Source organism: Eleutherodactylus coqui, chromosome 1 (genome assembly GCF_035609145.1).
Source record: "Eleutherodactylus coqui strain aEleCoq1 chromosome 1, aEleCoq1.hap1, whole genome shotgun sequence".
NCBI classification, from domain to species: Eukaryota; Metazoa; Chordata; class Amphibia; order Anura; family Eleutherodactylidae; genus Eleutherodactylus; species Eleutherodactylus coqui.
In genome coordinates, this window is record NC_089837.1 from 173,424,003 (window position 1) to 173,446,172 (window position 22,170).

At 42.6% G+C, this 22,170-nt stretch overlaps 1 protein-coding gene across 1 annotated transcript in view; it reads left to right on the forward strand.

The window, feature by feature from the left end:
- The first annotated feature begins 1,283 nt into the window (after nucleotides 1-1,283).
- Nucleotides 1,284-22,170, forward strand: part of LOC136611116 (elongin-A-like) — a 146,274-nt gene continuing 125,387 nt past the window's right edge. The window contains exons 1-2 of the mRNA XM_066590394.1: nucleotides 1,284-1,413; nucleotides 2,488-3,953. Of these exons, the coding sequence (XP_066446491.1) occupies nucleotides 3,942-3,953 (12 nt within the window). The 5' untranslated portion in view covers nucleotides 1,284-1,413; nucleotides 2,488-3,941. The remainder of the gene's footprint in view (nucleotides 1,414-2,487; nucleotides 3,954-22,170) is intronic.

A 22,170-nucleotide genomic window follows, 5' to 3' on the forward strand; every position in this document is an offset into this window, starting at 1 on the left:
CGTAGTAGGGGGCGGAGCCAGAACGCCGCTCGTGCCCGGACCGACCAGAAGGGAGAAGACCCTTCTGCGCAAGCGCGTCTAATTGGGCGATTAGATGCTAAAATTAGACGGCACCATGGAGACGGGGACGCCAGCGAAGGGAAGGTGAGTATATAACTTCTGTATGGCTCATATTTAATGCACGATATATATTACAAAGTGCATGTATATGGCCATACAGAAGTGTTTAACTTAACTTGTCATCGCGAGACAACCCCTTTAACTAAGTGCCAGAAAGATGAGGCAAGTCCTATCTTTTCTTGCGCTTAGTAATAACGCGTGGGAATCCGGATAGTGGAAACTAAACCATTGAAATCAATGGTTTTGTTTCGTCCCTTGATTTTCACGGCAGCATAATGGGACAAATACATGCCCATCTGTTTAAGCCCTTATGCTGTTTCTGTAACTCCCATTGAAGTGAATGGAAGTTATCAAAACCACATAAAACAGTGAACTGCACTGTTTCTGTAAATTCTGTCTTACAGAAACAACATAGTTTCATGTGCTACACAGTTTCCATAACTTCTATTCACTTCAATGTGGGGTTACGGAAACAACATGAGGTCCTAAACAAATTGGCGTGTTTTAGCCCCATTATGCGGCCATAATTTAACATAATGGGACAAAACGAAACAATTGATTTCAATGGTCTCATTTCGACTGTCGGGATTCTCGCACATTAATACTACCTGTGAGAAAAGACGGGGCTTGCCCTATCTTTCTCGCATGTAGTTAATATTACATACAAAAAAGAAAGGGCAGGACATATCTTCTCCCCCTTTTTTTTTTCAAACTCGCACGCACTAAAGTGGAGTATAAATAGCCAAAAAAGAAAAAACCTCGGTTCATGTGCTAATACACTTCGTAGCGGTGAGCATATTAGCACATGCACCCATGTGTTTTTGCCCTAAGACTGCTGCCTTGGCTGTTTTTTTAAATGCCCAGGTCACATCACAGACACGGCTGTTCTCATCTCAGCCATAAAAGGCCAAGATGGGAATATCCCTTTGATATTGATTTCATATGTATCTTTTTTAGCGAATTGATATACAGTACATATAGTAACAGTTTAAGTTACTTTATTATTCAGATTATGGTAGTTAGTATTATCCCACCATAGCACTTTGTAATCAATTCGTTATTGTATGTTTGTGGTATCACCTTATTGTTATATTTTATATGATATAAGTTATTATTATTATTTTTAACATATGCATCTTTTGAATGTATATTTATACGTATAGGGGCCTCGTGCGGCACAGAGTGTCAAGGCAGGAAAATGCAGTCCTAAGCTCTCTCTCACGACCTAAAGGTTGCGAGTGCAATCCCCGCATGGTTCAGGTAGCCGGCTCAAGGTTGACTCAGCCTTCCAAGGTCAGTAAAATGAGTACCCAGCTTGCTGGAGGGTAATAAATGAGATTACCCGAAAGCGCTGCGGAATAAGTTGGCACTATACAAATAAGTCCCTCCCCCTTTATATTTTTTGAGTAGATATGGAGAATAAAAGTAGCAGATTATAATTAGAATCATTTTTCGTTTTATTTTTAGAGGTGTAGATGTGGAGAAATTTGGTATTTGTGGTATTATTTTTGAACAGGAGAGTTTATTTAACCCTTTCTAATCCAATTTGTATCCTGGTTTTCCTAGGGTGCTTACTCTTTTTCTGCCGTTAGACAACAGTGCTATCTGCTAGCTAAAGTCAGTACTGCATGAGGTGACACATTGGATAGGCTCCAACAGCAGAGAGGCTGGCAATATATAGTAAGAGAACCCCGATGGACGTCTTCCAACATCGGAGCTGTACACCCTTAAATCATAATGTCTTCCGACGTCAGACAGTGGATTGGAAAGGGTTAATATATTTGGGCTGTATTTACACAGCTGATTTTACATGAGTGATTTTTCCCTTGCACCAATAGTACGTGGTTAAAAAAACGCATCCTATTTTTGGGCGATTCTGTTCAGGAATTGCCCATTAGTTGCTATGCCAGGGAAAAAAAATCGCACCACACATGCATGTAAATGCAACTTTCATACGAATGCAATGTGATTTCTTTAATGCTTACTATTGAAATAACATGCAATTTTCACTCCCATGAAAAACGTGTGTGAAAATTGCAGGTAGAACAGTGCAACGTGTTTTTCTCACAAAACGCATCATACTCACAGGAAAAAACTGCAGGTTTAACAGTGAGATATTGGTCCCAGATTGTCAGACTGATATAAATACAGCCGTAGAATGAATTGGGGTGCGTTATTTATTTGTAGTGTAGCACATACTGTTGGCGTTGCACTTTATTATTTATAGTAAATCATTGTAATAGTTACTTTTAGGATATTGAGGTTACATTTTCCCACAAAGCCTTGCGATGAACAAGGAATGTAAATTCCTGTTCCTTCATCAACAATTTAGATAGGTAATTGACAGTTTTTTACATTTTTTTGCAGGCCCAAACCAGTATAGTCAAAGTGCCAGGAACTGCAGGCAGAACATCTAAGAGAAGCAGTAAAGAGAGAAACCCTGAGGCTGTCTGTCTGTCTGGTAAAAGGTTAACCTGGCTGAGAGGAATTCAGCATCACCTCCATCAAAATCTCTAAGGTGGAGCTAAGGTGTTAAAAATTCCTGGAAGCACAAGAAGTCAACTGGCTGAGTGGTTGGTAAAGGGTTAACTAGGCTGAGAAGAATCCAGTATCCCCATCTTAGTCTGGATTCACACAGGGCGGATTTGCCGCGGAAATTCCGTCTGGAATTTCACTGCGGCAAATCCGCATGTGGCCGCTAATCCCGGGAATAGCCAGCCATGTGGACGAGATTTGTGAAAAATCTCTTACACACGATACAGCCAATCCGTCGCAGCAAAGCCGATGCTGCAACGTAGGTTCCTTGGCCGCAGCATGTCAATTTTTTATTTCTGCTGTGGCTACGCCCTCCTCTATGGGAGCGCCAGCCGCAATGGAAAAGTGTGCGGCTAAGCCGTGGGTTTTAAAGCAGTGCTTTCCCGGTGGAAATCTTGCGGGTTTTTGCTGCGGCAAAACCGCGAGCTTTTCGCTGGGAATACGTCCCGTTTGACCCCAGCCTAAAGGTTCTAATGGTGCTGAAAATCTTTTAGACAGGAAATCAGCCTCTTTGGCTGCAAGCTGCTCCCATCTACCTCTCCACTTCTAGGTTTATTCCCTTGTTCTTGTATGTAATCTATTTATCTCATTGCTTTTTCTAACTTGCTACATTTCTTTCTCCTTATTTTCCGTCACTGCAGGTGGGATCAGTCATTGCAATGGTGGCTGGTTATCACATGCTTATTCTTACAGAATGAAAAGGAAGTTTAGTTAAAGTGACCCTCCAGACCTGGACAAACCAAGATGGCTAAACCTCTTTTCACTGTGCATTTCAGGGATCCTGTCACCTCCAAACAGCACCATAAACTAAGTTATAGTGCTGTCTGGGGAGGTGGCGGAGAGCTAGTATAGTGTCCCAGAACAACATCCTGGTCCCCTCCATAATTGTCATACATGTATTGTCTTATGTAGATGCACTGTGCAAAGCTGTCATGTTAATTTTCTGTATGTATGTTGCACAGCTGCAGTGTATGAGGGGTTAACGCCCCTAAAATCATTGCCTGTTAGCTCTGCTGCTGAATGTATCTCTTCTACTGTGTCATGTGGTACAAGTGAGGTTATAAAAGTGAGTGTCTGAGAGCAGGAAAGGTTTTTGATGATCATCCATCTCACCATGCTGTTGGAGGACCCACAGTTATGCAGGGAAGCACCCAAGCTTCCCTGTATCGAAAATAGAGAAGAAGGAAAGGCTCCCTATGTAGGAGTTGAGGATCTTCCCTCTTCGCTGATCTGCTGGAGAAACTGCAGGAGAACAAGGAGACATCTTTGGTTTCCTTGTGTCTAATATGGAGGAGAAGGTGAGACATGCCTACCGCATGTGAAAAGCATGAGAGAACGAGTGATTTACCAAATTCCCCCCGAGTAAGAGCACAATCCCCCAACTTCCTAAAAGAACAGGTACCCATTCACACTTCATGCATTATTTTTCCTGTGTGGCCATCTGCCTTTAGGATCACCACGCAGAGGTACGTAATTGTAACACCCACGCAGATTATGTGCAGGGTGCATCTGGGCTAAGGCCTTCTTCAGCAATTGCCTGCCAAAGTGTATGTGGAGAGACCCCTACCTTTTACCTCCTCGGGAGTATGCCCAATTTCCAGGACTGGTGACATAGAGATAACGTGGACTATAGGACCGTATTGTTCCTGTGTTTTCCTCCTAACCTCTGAGCTTCTGCCTGTAATTTCATGCAAGTGAATTTGCACCTGTAACTACCTGTTTTGCAAAGTTTATCTTAGTAAAGTTTTACTGGATCTCAACCGTTCCTGAGCCTCTGTGTTTACTGATCCGCCATACAGAATAACGGTGTGGGAACGGTGGTGTCACCACGTGATATTCATATATACTTCTACAAACATTCCCCCTCGTGTTACCACTCGGCAACACCGTGACAAGGACTAGGTCTCCAGTCATACCCAAGCCTCAGCGTTCATTTCAACATGACACTACAACCTTTGGTGTCCCCACTACACTTCCATTTTCCCCCTCTCCCTGCTCGTTGCACTAGGGGATGTCTTTTTCATACTAACCCATTGCCCTGTTTCTGCCCACTGGGAAGTCCATGCACATTTCAGACCAATGTGCGTACGCTCTCCCATTGACTTAGTTTTTGGTGCTGTTCGGAGGTGGCAGATTCCCTTTGGCAGGCATCAGTAGTCTAAGACTCATCATGCTGCTTCCCATGTGTCCAGCAGTAGCCAATCAAAGCAGCGTGTAGTGTTAACCAGGCCAATGCACAGTTTGCATCAGGTAGTCAGAGAAGCGGTACAGCCATTATTGATTTGTATGGCCCTAGAGGGCTTTTAACAGAAGTCACAGGTGTATGCTTTTGCTAACCCGTTAACCACCACCACCCCATTGTTTATGTAGGGACATTGCACTTCCTTAAAATGCTAAATTGTAATAAAATTCTTAGTAGATGCTGAGGTTGACCCCACAGTCAACCATAACAGTATCTCCTCATCTTTATTTTATGATCAACAGTTTTATGGCATTGGATCACACAAAGGATCAAAGGCTTATTGGTTATTCAGCTAGCCCACATAGTAGTAAAATATAAGGTTGTTTGTATGCAGTCTAACAGTGATTAACAATACAGTTTCTTTTGTCACATGACTTATGTTTCTATTTCAGTAATGTGCAAGACCATGTAAGCGAGTAACTTTTTATGAATTAAATATTAGTAGATAGTGACTGGTTCTGATCAATCACATGGTTGATGATGGGATGGATCCAATTAATATTTATTTATAATGGATATATCTCATTACTATTTATTTGGGAAATGTATTCATATTTATGTTTTATGGGGTGTTTTGATCACATTTCATGTGCAGTGTAATAAATAAATGTGCAATTTTGAAACACTTGTTTGTCCCATAAATTTTCTTTGTATTAGAAAAACAGTTTGAGCTGTTTGCTTTTAAAAGCAAAGTCCTTGTTATTGTTGTGTGCTGCAGTGTATTTTCAGAATTTACTCAGAATTTTAGATTTAGTATAATACTCACCTAATGATGTAAATGAAGTTGTCGGGCACCCCCCCCCCCCTCCATCCCCTCCCCTAACACATCCTCCCTTTTTTCCACCCTCAGTTTCATCACATTTTGCCATTCTATTGAGTTAAGGTCTGAGTGCACCCGCTGTTAGCGTAGACCTATTTTTGTCTCTTAACCCCTTAACGACCAGCCCATAGTGTTTTTACGTCCTCCCGAAGTGGGCTTTATTCTCTGAGGACGTAAAAACACGTGTCCTGCAGAGAATAAAGCCCCTCGGGCTATGGACGTGACAGCTCCATGCTGTCGGTGTCCGCAGGTAGCCGACAGCATGGAGCTGTCATCCCGGGCTGCGGGCCCCCCCCCCCCCCGGCGATGCGATCGGCGCTATCCAATGGATAGCGCCAATCGCAAAAAAGTAAATAAAAGTTTGAAAAAAGTTAAAGATTCAGCTGCCCTGATGGATCGGATCTATCAGGGCAGCTGAAATTACTCAACGAGGTCCGCCGCACTGCTCCCCGCTCTCCTGGTTCTCCGGGTCCCGAAGCCGGCGTTCTGCGCATGCGCGCCAGGCGGCATTATGTCAGCCGCACCCGCAGAAGGCCTGGCGACCCGGGAATTTTAGGATCCATGACAGAAGGTAAAAATTCTCCCCCCCCTCCTCCGTGTCCTCCGGCCGGTTCCGGGACCATCCGCTGGCTTCTGCGCATGCGCCGATGTGGCGTGCATGCGCAGAAGGCCGGCGAGCCCGGCAAGTTCAAAATCTCCCTGCACCCGGCTGTCACAGATAGCCGAATGCAGGGAGATATGACTGGGGACCGCTGTATGCAGTTTCCAGTCATATGATCACCGTTATCCATCGGATAACGGTAATCATATAAAGTTAAAAAGTTTAAAAAAAAAAAAAAAAAGTTAAAAGTTAAAAAAAGTTTAAAAAGTTAAAGTTTCATCTCCCCTTACGGATTGTATCCGTAAGGGGGGATGAAATTACGTACCCAAGGTCCCGGATTTGTTCCCTGGTGGGATGTTGATCCGTGGACCTTACCCCAGCTTCTGCGCATGCGCCCGTCAGCATGATGGCGGACGCATGCGCAAAAGTGAAAGATTGCCCAAGAAATGTAAAATCTCCCTGCTGCTGGCTACCAAAGGTAGCCAAGAGCCTGGAGATGTCACGGGGGGCTGCGGTATGCGGTTACTGGTCACGTGATCGCCGTTATCCAATGCATAATGGCGATCACGTAAAAGTTCTTAAAAAAGTGGAAGTTTCATCACCCCTCACCGATGCGATTGGTGAGAGGAGATGAAACATCTTCTCGGAGGCTTCCGCATTTGAATCCAGATGCGATTATCCTCCATGGATCCTGCTGGCTACTGGGTATGCGCCCGCCGGCAAAATGCCGGACACATTCGCAGGAGCCGGGGAGCCCAGGAAATTTTAAATCTCCTTGCTTCCAGCGACCAATGGTCGCTGAGTGCTTCGAGCAGTGACCGGAGGCCTCGTTGAGTGGTCCCCGGTCACGTGATAAAGTAGCGATCTAACATTAGGCCTGTCACACATGACCGGAAAGGAATTACGGGTTCTGCATGCGCTTGATCAGCGGTAATCCACGGATCAATTGCATGCATTGGATTACACAATTCCCCCCAATAAGCGGGTCGGAATTACGGAATCCACTCGCAGAAAATAGAACACGGCATGCTATATTTTACCACGGATATCCGCGACCTAGAGCCCATTGTGCTCTATGACCGCAGATATACTCGCAGCCCATATGCAAACACATTGTGTACGGGCTGCGTGTACCCGGGTCATCTCTAAGCGACGGTGCGGGAAATACAAACAAAAAACTGCGCATGACCGTCTGTGTGAGTAGGCAGTTATGCGCAGTACATTATGCGGCCATACGCATGGTCACAGCTGGGATCCGCCGTGAGAGCCTGGCATTATTTAGATCGCTACCTGTAATCCGTAATTTACAAGAAGCCCCGGGAACGCTCACCTTCATGCAGTTCCAGGAGCAGCTTGGTGAGCACCTTCTGTGTGAGACCGCCGCACCGCAGCAAGATTACAAAAGCCTCACAGTGCCACTTTTTACACCCCATCCCCGCCGCTGAGGTCACGAAATACCCCAAAAAAGCGAGAGAGAGAGGGGGGGGGGGATACCTGGTTTTCTTGCCCCATGTGCCCATCCCAACCAGCCTCCGTAATTACCCCTGTCTTGGGACATAAAACGCAGTTTATATTATTACTTTTATTTAATATTTAGGGAATGCCAAAAAATGGGGATGGCGGGGGGGGGGGGGGGGGGTATTTTCAGGAAGTCAATTTTTTTTCCGTATAAGTGGGCAATGGGGCCTGGAATCTATTCAGTTGTACCCTGAAATCCAGCGGGCATTCCCTCCATTATGGGCCTAGCCATGTGTCCTGTAAGTAGATTAGGGCCACAATGGGTATGTTTCTGAACACGGGATAAGCGGGGGTATCCACTTGGGGGTGAAGGTCTTAATTCCTATGTACACTGTACAAAAAAAACTGTTTTTAAATTGACAACTTTGCCAAAAAAATGAAAATCGTAATTTTTTCCTTCTGCTTTGCTTAGATTCATTCAAATACTGTGGGGTCAAAATACGCAGTACACCCCTAGATGAATTTGTTAAGGGGTCTAGTTTTCAAAATGGGGTCATTTGTAGGGGTTCTCTATCGTTTTGGCCGCTCAATGGCTCTACAAGTGGGCAATGGGTCCTGGAATTTATTCAGTTGTACCCTGAAATCCAACGGGTGCTCCTTCCATTATATGCCTAGCCATGTGTCCTTTAAGTAGATTAGGGCCACAATGGGTATGTTTCTGAAAACGGGACAAACAGGGGTATCCATTTTGGGGTGAACGTCTTCATTCCTATGTACACCGTACAAAAAAAATGTTTTTAAATTGACACAATTGCCAAAAAAATGAAAATCATAATTTTTTCCTTCTGCTTGGCTTAGATTCATTCAAAAACTATAAAGTCAAAAAAGTCATCGTACCCCTAGATAAATTCGTTAAGGGGTCTAGTTTTCAAAATGGGGTCAATTATGGGTGTTCTCCATCGTTTTGGCCACTCAAGGGCTGTACAAGTGGGCAATGGGGACTAAATCTCCTTCAAGCAAAATTTCTGTTCCGAAAGCCACCGGTTACTCCTTTCATTTTGGGCCCCATTGTGCATACAGCCGTAATAATAGGGCCACAATGGGTATGTTTCTGAACACAGGACAAACAGGGGTATCCATTTTGGGGTGAAAGTCTTCATTCATATATGTGCTGTACATAAAAAACTGCTTTTAAAATGACAGAATTACCAAAAAAATGAAAATCGTAATTTTTTTCCTTCTGCTCAACTTAGATTCATTCAAAAACTATGAAGTCAAAAAAGTCATCGTACCCTTAGATAAATTCGTTAAGGGGTCTACTTTTCAAAATGGGGTCACTTGTGGGGGTTCTCCATCGTTTTGGTCACTCAGTAGCTGTACAAGTGTGCAATAGGGCCTAAATCTCCTTCAAGCAAAATTTCTGTTCCGAAAGCCACCGGTTGCTCCTTTCATTTTGGGCCCAATCTTGCATACAGACGTAATACTAGGGCCACAATGGGTATGTTTCTGAGCACAGGACAAACAGGGGTATCCATTCTGGGGTGCAAATCCTCATTTTCATGTGTATTATAGAAAAAAGTCCTGTCTTTAAAATGACATATTTGCAAAAATATGAAATTTTAGTTTTTCTCTTCTAAATTGCATTGACTCCTGAAAAAAAAACTGTGGGGTTAAAATACTAATGACACCCCTCAGTGAATACGTTAAGGGGTGTAGTTTTTAAAATGGGGTCACTTGTGGGGGTATCTATCATTTTGACTCCTATGAGCCTTTCCAATCTTGGCTTGGTGTAGGAAAACAAAGTGTTCCTCAAAATGCTGAAAAGTAATGTTAAATTTGTACGTCTCCTAAATGGTTAAAAAAAAAACAACGAAAGTTTTTCCAATATGCGCCCAAAATAAAGTAAACGGATGGAAATATATATCTTAGCAAAAATTTCTATATTATGTTTGCACATATTTGAGATATTGCAGTTGGAAATGTGAAAAAATGACGATTTTTTCAAAATTTCCCCAATTTTGGCGCTTATAATAAATAAATACAAATGCTATCGTTTTTTTTTTTTCTGCCTAAATGAAGTACAACATGTGGCGATAAAACAATGTCAGAATCGCTTGGATATGCAAAACCTTTCTGGTGTTTTTCTATGTTAAAGTGACACATGTCAGATTTGCAAAATTTGGCCTGGTCATTAAGGCGCAAACAGGCTTGGTCACTAAGGGGTTAATATTGTTAGTCTATATATATAAAATTGAATGTATGCGTGTGTCTGTGTGTCTGTCTGTGTGTCTGTCTGTCTGTTTGTCCTTTATGCGCTACTACACCATTCATCCGATCGCCATGAAACTTTGGGAAGTTGTTGAGTACACTCCTGGGAAGATTATAGGCATAGTACAAATATTCTATGATAAATGGCCCGTGTGCGAGCGTCGTCGACAGTTCCGCACCCCCCACGTAGATCGTTCGATTTCCATCATTGCCACTAATTCTCTCACTTCCCGATGTTGTAGAAACATGAAATTTGGCACGGGCATTGATTATGTCATAAATAGGAAAAGGTAATGGGTCCCGACTCGATTATTCAATTCTATGCGCAAAAGAATTAGCGTCCAAATTTTACGTACGGAATCTAATTTTCTCGCTTCCCAATGTCATAGAAACTTGAAATTTGGCACGAGCATTGATTATGTCATAAATAGTAAAAGCTAATGGGTCCCAACTCGATTATTCAATTCTATGCGCAAAAGAATTAGCGTCCAAATTTTACGTACGGAATGTAAATTTCTCACATAGAAACTTGAAATTTGGCACGGGCATTGATTATGTCATAAATAGGAAAGTTAATGGGTCCCAACTCGATTATTCAATTCTAAGTGCAAAACAATTAGCGTCCAAATTTTACGTACGGAATCTAATTCTCTCACTTCCTGATGTATATAAATGAATGTATGTCTGTCCTTTATGGATTACTACACCATTCATCCAATTGCCATGAGACTTTGGGTAGTTGCTGAGTACACTCCTGGGAAGATTACTGGCATAGTACAACTATCCTATGATAGGTGGCGCGCGTGCGAGCATCGTCGACAGTTATGCCCCCCAGACAAAAGATCGTTTGATTTCCATCTCAAGCACGAAAGCAAAAGTCATTACGAGCAACGGGATGCGTGTTCAACCAGAAAATGATGCATCCGCCGAACGTTTCGCAAGACAATTGCTGGATATTGAGAATGCTGAGGTAAAATGAAAGCTGTGCTGTGATTGGTTGCAATTTCTTATACTGCTGAGGTAAAATGAAAGCTGTGGTGTGATTGGTTGCTATTTCTTATACTGCTGAGGTAAAATGAAAGCTGTGCTGTGATTGGTTGCTATTTCTTATACTGCTGAGGTAACATGAAAGCTGTGCTGTGATTGGTTGCTATTTCTTATACTGCTGAGGTAAAATGAAAGCTGTGGTGTGATTGGTTGCTATTTCTTATACTGCTGAGGTAAAATGAAAGCTGTGCTGTGATTGGTTGCTATTTCTTATACTGCTGAGGTAACATGAAAGCTGTGCTGTGATTGGTGGCTACTTCTTATACTACTGAGGTTGCATGAAAGCTGTGTTGCGATTCATTGTTATATATTATACCACTGAGGTAACATGAAAGCTGCGCTGTGATTGGTTGCTATATATAATACCGCAGAGGTAACATGAAAGCTGCGCTGTGATTGGTTGCTATTTTTTATATTGCTGAGGCAGAATAAAAGTTGCGCTGTGATTGGTTGTTATTTCTCTTACTGCTGAGGTAACATGAAAGCTGCGCTGTGACTGGTTGTTATATTTTATACTGCTAAGGTAACATGAAAGCTGCGCTGTGATTGGTTGTTATCTAGATATATAAAAACGAATGAATGTATGTCTGTCTTCGCAGAAACGCGCGACGGGTAAGCTAGTATTTCATAAAATAGAAGACCTATATAGTTTGAGTCTATTAAGGAATTATATCATATAACTGTGGAAGCATATCTTGAATTCCTCTATGTACCTTGTAGTTCTTCAATAAAATACTTTTGAACCATAATGATGTAAATGAACTTATGTGGAGTCACAGTTCATGTCCTGGAGGAAATTTATCCTGGGGAAAACTCATCAGGCTATTTTTCATGATATGCTATTATTAAAGGGTTTTATCCTCAGGATAGGTCATCAATAGTTAATCGCCAGGGACTTGCCACACAATAATAGGAACTACTATACTTGCTTGTCAGAACCCAATGTCGGAGGCGGAAGTGCTGGAAGTGTAATAGCCGACTTCTGCTCCCATTGATTTCGATAGGAGTGAAGCAAGCTTATAGGACTTCCTGTCCCAACCACAATAACACATGTCTGGCTTGCTGCACTGACAGCGAGACAGGCAATTAGGTGGCAAGTCCTTAGTGATTAACTATTGATGACCTATCTTGAGGATAGGTCCTCAAAAGTTTTTGCCCAGAAAACCCTTTTAAGTTTCTTTAAATATTTGCTGCATTCGGTTGTCATCAAGTGTTTTGTGGATGGATTTAGTTAAGCTAACCCAATGATACAGTGGCCAAACAATACTGCCAAATCAATAAACTAGAAAATGTAGCTGCATCCCGTGGAGCTGCCTTTCCATTATTTTAAGCTTCTTGTGACCTGAAAAGTGGATACTTGGAGTGCAGCTAGTTTTGCGCTGACTAGACTGGGATGCAGAGTCTAGGCATCAGCTAGCTGTCCAACTTCAATAGCCCCAGAAGGAGGTGTGGACTGCAGCAGGAGGATCCTCGGATCACAGTCCCCCTAATAGATGCAAGTTGGCAGTTGGATGCAGCATCGATGACAGGACAAGAACAAGACTAGACATGGAAACCCTGTGAGGACCCTGCAGCCAAGACAGAAACATGTAGCATGTTGTTTACAGGGCATGAAGGTGAAACAGGATCAGAGCCACAGCACAGGAGGATAGAGTCCCGGAACAAAATAAGAGTTGAAACCAGGAATATAAAGAACTGGCTAGCAGTTGGAACAAGACCAGAATCAGACCTCACATAGAGCAGGAGGTACTAAGACAAGTGACCAGAAACAGACAATGGTAGAACCAGGAGGTAAGAACTGGAAAGTGGTCAGTTGGAGCCAAAGGTCGTTGCGATTAGAGCAAGAAATTATTCTGCTTGATCATACTCTCCTGCCTTCTAACTTGTTGTTGGTACAGTAGCTAATTGAATGTTCCCAAAGCCGATCCGTTGAAAAGGATCAGCTGACCTTATTGTTTAGCCAACCTTCTTTAGGGAGGATTTTTTTACTGGTTAGCCTCCTTTTGAGTATCTCTGGCTTCTGCACTGTGGTTGTTGGTGATAGCCATAACAATGCTTTCCAAACAGAGGATTCATTGCAGGAGCTACTGCTTCTGATAGCTACTTAAAGCAAATAACAGAGGGACAGTGGGAGCTTGGCGATGTGTGCTTGATTTCAAGAGTGATTGTTTTAAGTGTGTGTAACTTTAAATTGAGTGGAATCTCTGCTTATTTTTATTTGCATGTATTTGCTTTATATCAAATCACAGTGGACTTCTAATTTATACATTGTAGCTATAGTTGCATTTCCTATAGGTTATTACACTGTGCTGAAGGAGTTAATTGGGAATTAAAAATTAAATTAAAAAAACACGCCATACTCACCTCTCAGCCGGTGTCTGTGTCCCCGGAGCTATGCTGTCCCCGGCGGTGCGGCAGAGATGTCATTAACTAAATGGCTGTGATTGGTTTATTGAGCGCTGGCTGTGATTGGCCGGACCTCGATCCAATCACAGCGCTCCCTCACACAGCGCTAACAGCGGGGGATTTCAAAACCGAGCTAGGGAGATGACAGCGGGGAGAAGACTGAAGCAGCTTGTCGCACCGTGGGGGAGAGCATCGTGCCAGGGACACAGACGCCGGCTGATAGGTAAGTGTTGCTTTCTTTTTTTTTTTAACCTAGTATATACTCGCGTATAGCTAGGCTTATACTCCAGTCAATAAGTTTTACCAGTTTTTTGTTGTAAAATTTGACTCGGCTTATATTAGGATCGGCTAATACTCGAGTATATATATATATATATATATATATATTTAAAAACACATATATTGTTGCATTAAAAAGACATATAATTTGGTAGTGTGTTCAGTCTCCAGAGCCCTGCACAGGTGATTAATTAAAGGCCCATTTAGACAAGATGAGTGTCAGGCAAACAATGCCCGACACTTGTCCCTGCACATACTTGTTCTCGTGCACCTGCACAGGAGCTAGTATCGCTGGCTCACAGCAGGGTGGCTGGAGGAGACTTCACTCCACATGCTCCCTCGCTCCTCTCCATTGCCTTAACATAGTGGCCATTCAGTACTGAACAGCTGCTATTTACACTGAGCAATAAGCAATCAGCTCATTGTCCATTATTTATGCTGCATAAACGATAGACAATGAGCTGATCTTCAATGTAAATAGCGGTACTAAACGGCCTCTGTGTTATGTTAATGGAGGGGCAGGGGAGCACAAGGAGAGAAATCTCCTCCAGCCACCCCGCTGTGAGCCAGTGATACTAGCTCCTGTGCAGGTGCACGTGAGCTAGTATGTGCGGGGACAAGTGTCTGGCATCGTTTGCCCGACACTCGCCCTGTCTAAATGGGCCTTTAATTAATCACCTGTGCAGGGCTCTGGAGACTGAACACACTCCCAAATTATATGTCTTTTTAATGTAACAATATATGTGTTTTTACCTAGTTAAGGTCTGATAAATTGCACCTGCTGAACATGCTAAGTCCTTTCTAAATAGAGGATTCATTGCAGGAGCTACTGCTGCTGATAACTACTTAAAGTAAACAACAGAGCGATTTTGTGTGCATTAAAAGCAGGTGACTTTAAAGTCAGCAGACTTTAGAAGAGAGTCACATATCTTTCAACTGTTATTTTTTACATGTATAAATTTTTCGACTACTTGATTTTTTTCTGCACTATCCCCATTAAGAATATGCTGTCCTGTGTACATTTTGTGCCATGTATGCAATCCTTGAACAGCCGTTCCAGGGTGCATATTGCTGTATAAGTGTATGTAAGCGTGTTGCTTATTCGGAAGCCCAGATCCTGGATCTAAATGCACAGTCTGGGAAGTAGTTTGTTGCTAATTGAGCAGACATTCACTGGGGTAGATGTGGGGGTGAATGGTAGCATGGGAGTGCAGAATGATCAGACAGCTAGCTGAGTAACAGAAGGAGAGTTGGAAGGAAAAGTGCTAGGGAGGCTAGTCCTGAACTGGCACATCCCAACAAGTTTGCAAAGTTGGCAGATGAAGGGAATACCATTACAGGATTAGCATTGCTGAAGCACGACATGCACTCTGACTGCCAGGGGAATGTCTGCTCCAGTAAGAAGGGAGCAGGAGCAGAGGGCAGGCTAGATAGGTCCTAGTAGTAGAATCATATAATGGTAGAGTTGGAAGGGACCTCCAGGGCCATCAGATCTAACCCCCTGTTCAATGCAGGATTCACTAAATCATCCCAGACAGATGTCTGTCCAGCCTTTGTTTGAAGACTTCTATTAAAGGAAGACTCACCACCTCCAGTGGCAACCTATTCCACTCATTAATCACTCTGACTGTCAAAACATTTTTTTTCTAATATTTAGTCTGTGTCTCCTCTCTTTCAGTTTCATCCCATTGCTTCTACTCTTTCTTTGTGCAAATAAGAATAGGGCTGATCCCTCTGCACTGTGACAGCCCTTCAGATACTTGTAGACAGCTATCACGTCTTTCTTCAGTCTTCTTTTTTGCAGCTGAACATTCCCAGATCCTTTAACCGTTCCTCATAGGACAAGGTTTGCAGACCACTCACCATCTTGGTAACTCTTTTCTGAACTTGCTTCTGTTTGTCGATGTCTTTTTAAAATTTGGGTGCTCAGAACTGGACACAGTATTCTAGATGAGGTCTGACTAAGGAAGAGTAAAACGGGATATTTGCCTCATGTGATCTAGACTGTGTGTTTCTCTTATTACATCCCAGAATTGTGTTTGCCTTTTTTGTTGCTGCATCACATTGTTGACTCATTCAGTCTGTGATCCATTAGTATACCCAAGTCTTTTTCACATGTCCTGCTGCTTAGCCTAATTCCTCCCATTCTGTATGTGCATTTTTCATTTTTCTCGCCCAGATGTAGGACCTTGCTTTACTCCCTGTTAAATACCATTCTGTGAGTCACCACCCACTGTTCAGATCTTTTTTAATCTTCTCTCTCTCTTCTCTATTGCTAGCTATACCTACTTGCTTTGTGTCGTTGGCAAATTTGTTCAGTTTCCCCTCAATACCTTCATTACGACCATTTATAAAAATGTTGAACACCACTGGGCCCAGGACAGAGGCTTGTGGTACCCCACTTGAGACATTCTTCCACTTAGATGTGCAGCCATTTATGACCACTCTTTGAGTACGATCACTCAGCCAGTTGTGAATCCACCTAACAGTTGCCTTGTTGATTCCATATTTGGTCATTTTTTTCAATAAGTATAGTATGAGATACTTTGTCAAATGCTTTACTAAAGTCAAGATATGCTATATCCACCGCATTTCCCTGATCAACCCAGTCCGTGATTCTGTCATAGAAAGAAATTAGATTAGTTTAATTTGTAACAGCCACATTGTGAAGGATTCTACAGTAAAATATCAATATTTGCAGATGATACAAAACTATGTAAAGTAATTAACACAAGAAAGGACAGTATACAGTTGCAAATGGATCTGGAAAAATTGTGGGCTTGGGTAGAAAACCGGGAAATGAGGTTTAACACTGATAAATGCGAAGGCCCATTTATACACAAAAGATTGAAAGATCAGCGATCGTTTTGCATAAAGTACCAAAAAGCACTAATTGCTATTAGTACTTTATCAGCTTCATTTGCAGACAAATGAGCTTCTGGGAGCTGTTGCAGAATTCAGAAGGAGATCTGAACTCTGTAATTAGCTCTATTGTTCAGCCACAGGCTGCTAAGATAAACCAAAGTAATCTCTAGCTCCCCGTGGAGAATTCAGCACCATGGATAGCAGACACAGTTTGCGGTCCTGCTTATCAGCTGTTCTGCCTGTGGGGCTGACAGCTGAGAGAAAGCAATCAGCTATAATCAACTCTCCTCCAGCAGAACACAGCCTGTGGTCCTGCCTATAAGCTGTTCTGCTGAATGGTGGTTTTCAAGCAGAACTAAAAATAGTTGTTCGGCAGAAAAGTGAAAGATGGGCGCATTTAGACACACTGATTATTGCTCAAAAGATGGCTTTTGAGCGTATTTTGAGCGATAATCATTGTGTCTAAATGTCTTAGTTTTAAAATTATTTAATTAAAAGTTATGTTTTAGGGTTGTCCCCAGGGATATTTCATTATATTTTAGGCATCCCTTGTGGCTATTCTGTGATTCTCAAGTAAGATGGAGGTTAGGATCAGGATTAGCACTAGAGGTACCAGGCATAGTATCCAAGGGTCTATCCAGGAATGTAGCTGGAAGGAGTAAGGATCAGGAGTAGTACTATAAAGATTAGGAGCAGTAGCCAAGGGTCAAGGCAAGAATGCATTCAGGAGCAGCTAGGAGTCGGGATCAGGAGTGGTGCTATAAGAGCCAGTAGAATCTAAAAGTCAATAAAACCAGTAACCAAGTGCAGGAACAAAGCGGCTTGCAAGGTCAATAGGAACACAGGCTAGACCTAACTGAATTCAGGAACTCCGCTGTGAAATGTATGCTGATATTCAGGCAGGCAGTGAGTGAGCGACTGGCTGGTTTAAATAGCAGTCCTTGATGAGCGCATCAGAAGCAGGCCATTGTGCTGCATGGTAAGAGAGATCAGAACTAAAAAGAGGTAACTAATGCTTTTTTTTCAACATCAGGGTGAAATCCTACAATAGGGAGAGAACAAAATATAATCCTGGGCAGGTTCTGTGTTACAATATGGTGGTGCATAGGTAAAAATCTGGAGCGCCTTGCCTGCCTAATATGCCCTTACACCTCATGTCTATGGAAAAAAAAACCTATGGATAAAACCTATTCCTTGTGCCAACTCTCCTGGTTCATCTCCACAAAGCTGCTCCTTGAGGAGTTGTAAATTGGACAGTCTGTATGTATTGCTACTTGCCATCTACTGGTGAGAGGTGAATATTACATGGGAGATGGTTACCTTTCACCTGCATATGGTAAAAAACATTACGTATGCCGGTATATAGCAGAGTCAGAGACATGAAGGAGGATAAGGGAAGGGCTTTATTTGTAGTTCCAGCATCTGTGCATTATTGCTGCTCAGAGCTGTCATCTTGTGCAAAGCTCCCTCTGTAAAAAGAATGCAGCGTCAAAGTTTGTATATTTGTTTGTGTTATAATGTGTATATCCGTATGTGAATTTATGTGTGTGTATATACTGTACACTGATAAGCCATGACCTTAAAATCACATCCCTCTTAAATGGTCACTGAGCTTTCAACAAACTTTCTATGAATCATTAGTACAGACAAATATAAGAAACTGTGTGATATATCTTATCAGAAAGCAATACTTTCCTCCACTTATCAGGCTCCTTTGCTTTTACTCCCTTCCTCCTCAATTGTTCACTCACACTGATAAAATCTATATTGGCAAACAAGATGGACTTAGGCCTCCTGCGTACGGACGGAGCAGGATACACCCACAGTTTTACGTCGGGGAATCCCGCAGGGTAAACAAAAAATTCCCCGCTGGCGTTTTTCCGCGGTCTCCATTAATACTATATCAATGGAGACCTCCCACCGTGGAAAGACGCAGAAAATAGAACATGCCGCGATTTTTTTCCCAGGGAAGAATTCCGCATGTGAGGACTGAGCCATTAGGTTTAGTAGAACCTAATAGCTGCAGCGGATTTACACTGCAGGGAACACGTCAGAAATGTGACTGAGGGAATTAACCCTAAAGGTCCATTTACACGCAAAGATAATCACTCAAAATTCGTCAGAAACTGACAGTTTTGAGCAATCATTTTGCATAGGTACTAAGGGACTAATCAGCCCATTAGTAGCTAACTAGCTTTATTTGCATGTATTTAGAGAACAACGAGTGGTCTGTTCTCTAAACACACTACTTTTGTTCTGCCATGGGCTGCTGACTGTATATAATGCAGCACTGCCTGCGGAGAATACAGCATGAAGTCCCTCTTATCAGGGATGACAGTTTTTATACTGAGCTGAACTCGGCGATGTCTGAAGAGTGCAACGGCTATCACTCAAAGCCGTCGTCTGGATGAATTTTGAGCGATAATTGTTGAGTGAAAATCAGCCTTAACAACTTACAGACAGGTCAGACTACATGCTGACCATAAAAGTCTACGGAGAGGGGAGCAGGGAGAATGGAGAAGGAACCCAGTAAGTGATGAAAAGAGACACATAGGGAAACTGCTGCAGCTAATAGTAAGGCTGGGTTCACACAGGGCGGATTTGCTGCGGTTTTACCGTGGTTTGCCATTGCATATCCACACTGCGGCAAAACCGCTGCGTTTACAGTGCAATGCAGCACAAATGTGTTTGGGCAAAAGCTGTTCTCACAGGATGGATTTTTTCCGCACAGCCACAGTGCGGAAATGCAACTGTGGCGCGGTTTTTCAAGACGCAGCCTGTCCATTCTTCTGTCTTTTCCGCAGCGCTTTTTTGTCCACGCACCAAAATATGCTGCGAAAAGTAAAAAAGCGCTGCAGAAAAAAACGCTTGCGGATTTTTCCGCAAGAAAATCCGCAAGACAAAAATAACCTTTGAAGCGGTTTTGCCGCAGAAGCAGTTCTTCTGCGGCAAAACCGCAACGGAAAAAATGCAGCAAAACCGCAACAAATCCGCCCTGTGTGAACCCTGCCTAAGTGTCTTACTGTTTCACAGTTATTGGGAAAAAATGTGATTGTTCTCAGTAAAAGAAATCAAGTAATCTCGTAGATATGATACCGTTTAATGGCTAACAAAAATACATGATGTTATAGCGAGCTTTCAAACCTACTCAGGGTCCTTCCTCAGGCTAAATGAAATAGATTCAAAGAGGTATATATATATAAACCAAAAAAGGTTTGGTACCGTGTTAGCTGGTAGAACAAAATGTGATTGTTCTCAGTAAGAGAAACCAAGTAATCTTGTAGATATGATACCCTTTATCACACCATGCATGTGTCTTTTCTTATGTATATATATATATATATATATATATATATATCACATCTACTCAGTACGTCTCTGTAAAGTCTTTCATGCTACTGCTGCATCTTTGTATCTGAGAGTTAGAGATAGGGGGTAGCATCTCATTTTCTCTATGTAAGCTGTGCATGGGAGACATCATAGCAACTCGATTCCACCCACAAGGTCAAGGAAAACTAAGAATTACAGAGCGTCTACATATAATGACCAGAAATACTGTTATTCCTCATGTACACATATGACAGTTTATTGAAAAGTCACCTGAAAGGTTTAATACCCTTTCGATTGTGTAGGTTCCTTTGTGCTGCCAAAACAGCTCTCACCCAATGAGGCATGGAGTTTACAAGACCTCTAAAGATGTCCTGTGCTATTTGCCACCAAGACATTAGAAGTAGATCATTTTACCCCTTAAGGACCAGGTTGTTTTGTACCTTAAGGACCAGAGACTTTTTAGGGATTTTACCCATGTGGCGGTTTTACTGCTCTATTTTTTTTCCTTTAGCTACCAAAATAATTTTTGCTGCGTTTTTTTTCCCGTGACATATAGGACTATTTTCTTAATATTTTTTTCACTGACTTTTTTTTCCGTTTTTTAGTTTTATTGGGGGTAAAATGCTAAAAAAAATGATTTTTTTAACATTTATAGTTTTAAAAAAAATTATTTTTATATTTACACTAAAATAAAGTATGGAAATTGGTTCCTCTATTTATTTCGGACGTTTTGATATATAGTATGTATGGTTTTGGTTCACAGGGCGCATACGGTGACGGTTTTTGTTGGCGTCTGCTTTGTGTTATTCTCTTTCTTATGTATGTATTGTTGTTTTATTCTGTTGTTTTGTTTTACTTATGTATGCAATTGTGTTTTTTACTATCTGTGTCCCCCATGACGTCATATAAGACCTCTGGGGGACACTCACTTTTTTTTTTTTTTTTTACTTTATTTGACACTTTCCCACTGTAGCTGGGGCGTCCATAGGATCCACAGTTGCAGGGGAAAGCAACCCCTGTGGTGACATTAGTCACCTGCAGAGCTGCCAGGGTCTAGTCTGACCCTCCAGCTCTGCAGTAGCAGGGAATCCCAGGAGGTCACATGACCCCCCGAGGCTCCCGTAGTGAAAGAACTTCTTACTTTCACTTTGCCCAGACAGTGCTCATTGAGCACTGTATATCGGGGAAGCAGAAGGCAGGAAGGGTTAAAAACCCCTCCTGCCTTCTGCTTTGGGTTATCAGCTGTCACTGACAGCTGATAACCCGTTCCTGCTCTGACTGATTGCAGAGGCAGGAGACTTAGAGCACCGCCGTATTTTTACGATCGGTGGTCCTCTAAGCCAAGCACCAGCCGCCGTATATATACAGTGGCTGGTCATAAATGGGTTAAATCCTGTAAGTTGTAAATTGAGGCCTCCCTAAATCAGACTTTTTTTTTCTATTACATCTCCCCGATGCTTAATCAAATTGAAGTTAAGCTATTTGGAAGCCAAGTCAACACATTGAACTCTTTGTCATGTTTCTCAAACCATTGCTGAGCAATTTTGAAAAGGGCAACTATCATTAGGAAATAACTGTGGTCACAAAGAGATGTAATTGGTCTGCACCAATTTCTAGGTAGATGGTATGCATCAAAGTTACATACATATGAATACCAGGACCCAAGGTTTCCCAGTAGAACACTGTCTAGAAGATCACACTGCCTCTTTAGGCTTACTGTATATACGCAAGCATAAGCCTAGTTTTTCAGCACATTTTCTTGTGTTGAAAAAGCCCCCCTCAGCTTATACTCGAGTCAGGGAAGGCTTTAAAAAAACCCTCCATACTTACCTCCCAGCCGAAGTCTGTGTCTCCGGCGGCGGTGCGGCAGGCTGTTTGAATTCTCTCCACTGTCATCCCCCACCATCAGCGCTGTGTAAGTAAGAGCTGTGATTGGATCGAGCGTCAGCCAATCACAGCCAGAGTTCGATCATTCACAGCCAATCAAGCTGCTTTAGAATTCTCTCCGCTGTCAAATCCCTGCTCTGCCTTTAAATGCCCTGCCATCAGTGCTGTGTAAGTAAGCGCTGTGATTGGATCGAGCGCCAGCTGTGATTGGCTGGCGCTCAATCCAATCACAGGGCTTACTTGCACAGCACTGACAGAGCCAAGCAGAGAGGATGGCGTGGGATGACAGCAGGGAGAATTCAAGCAGCTTGT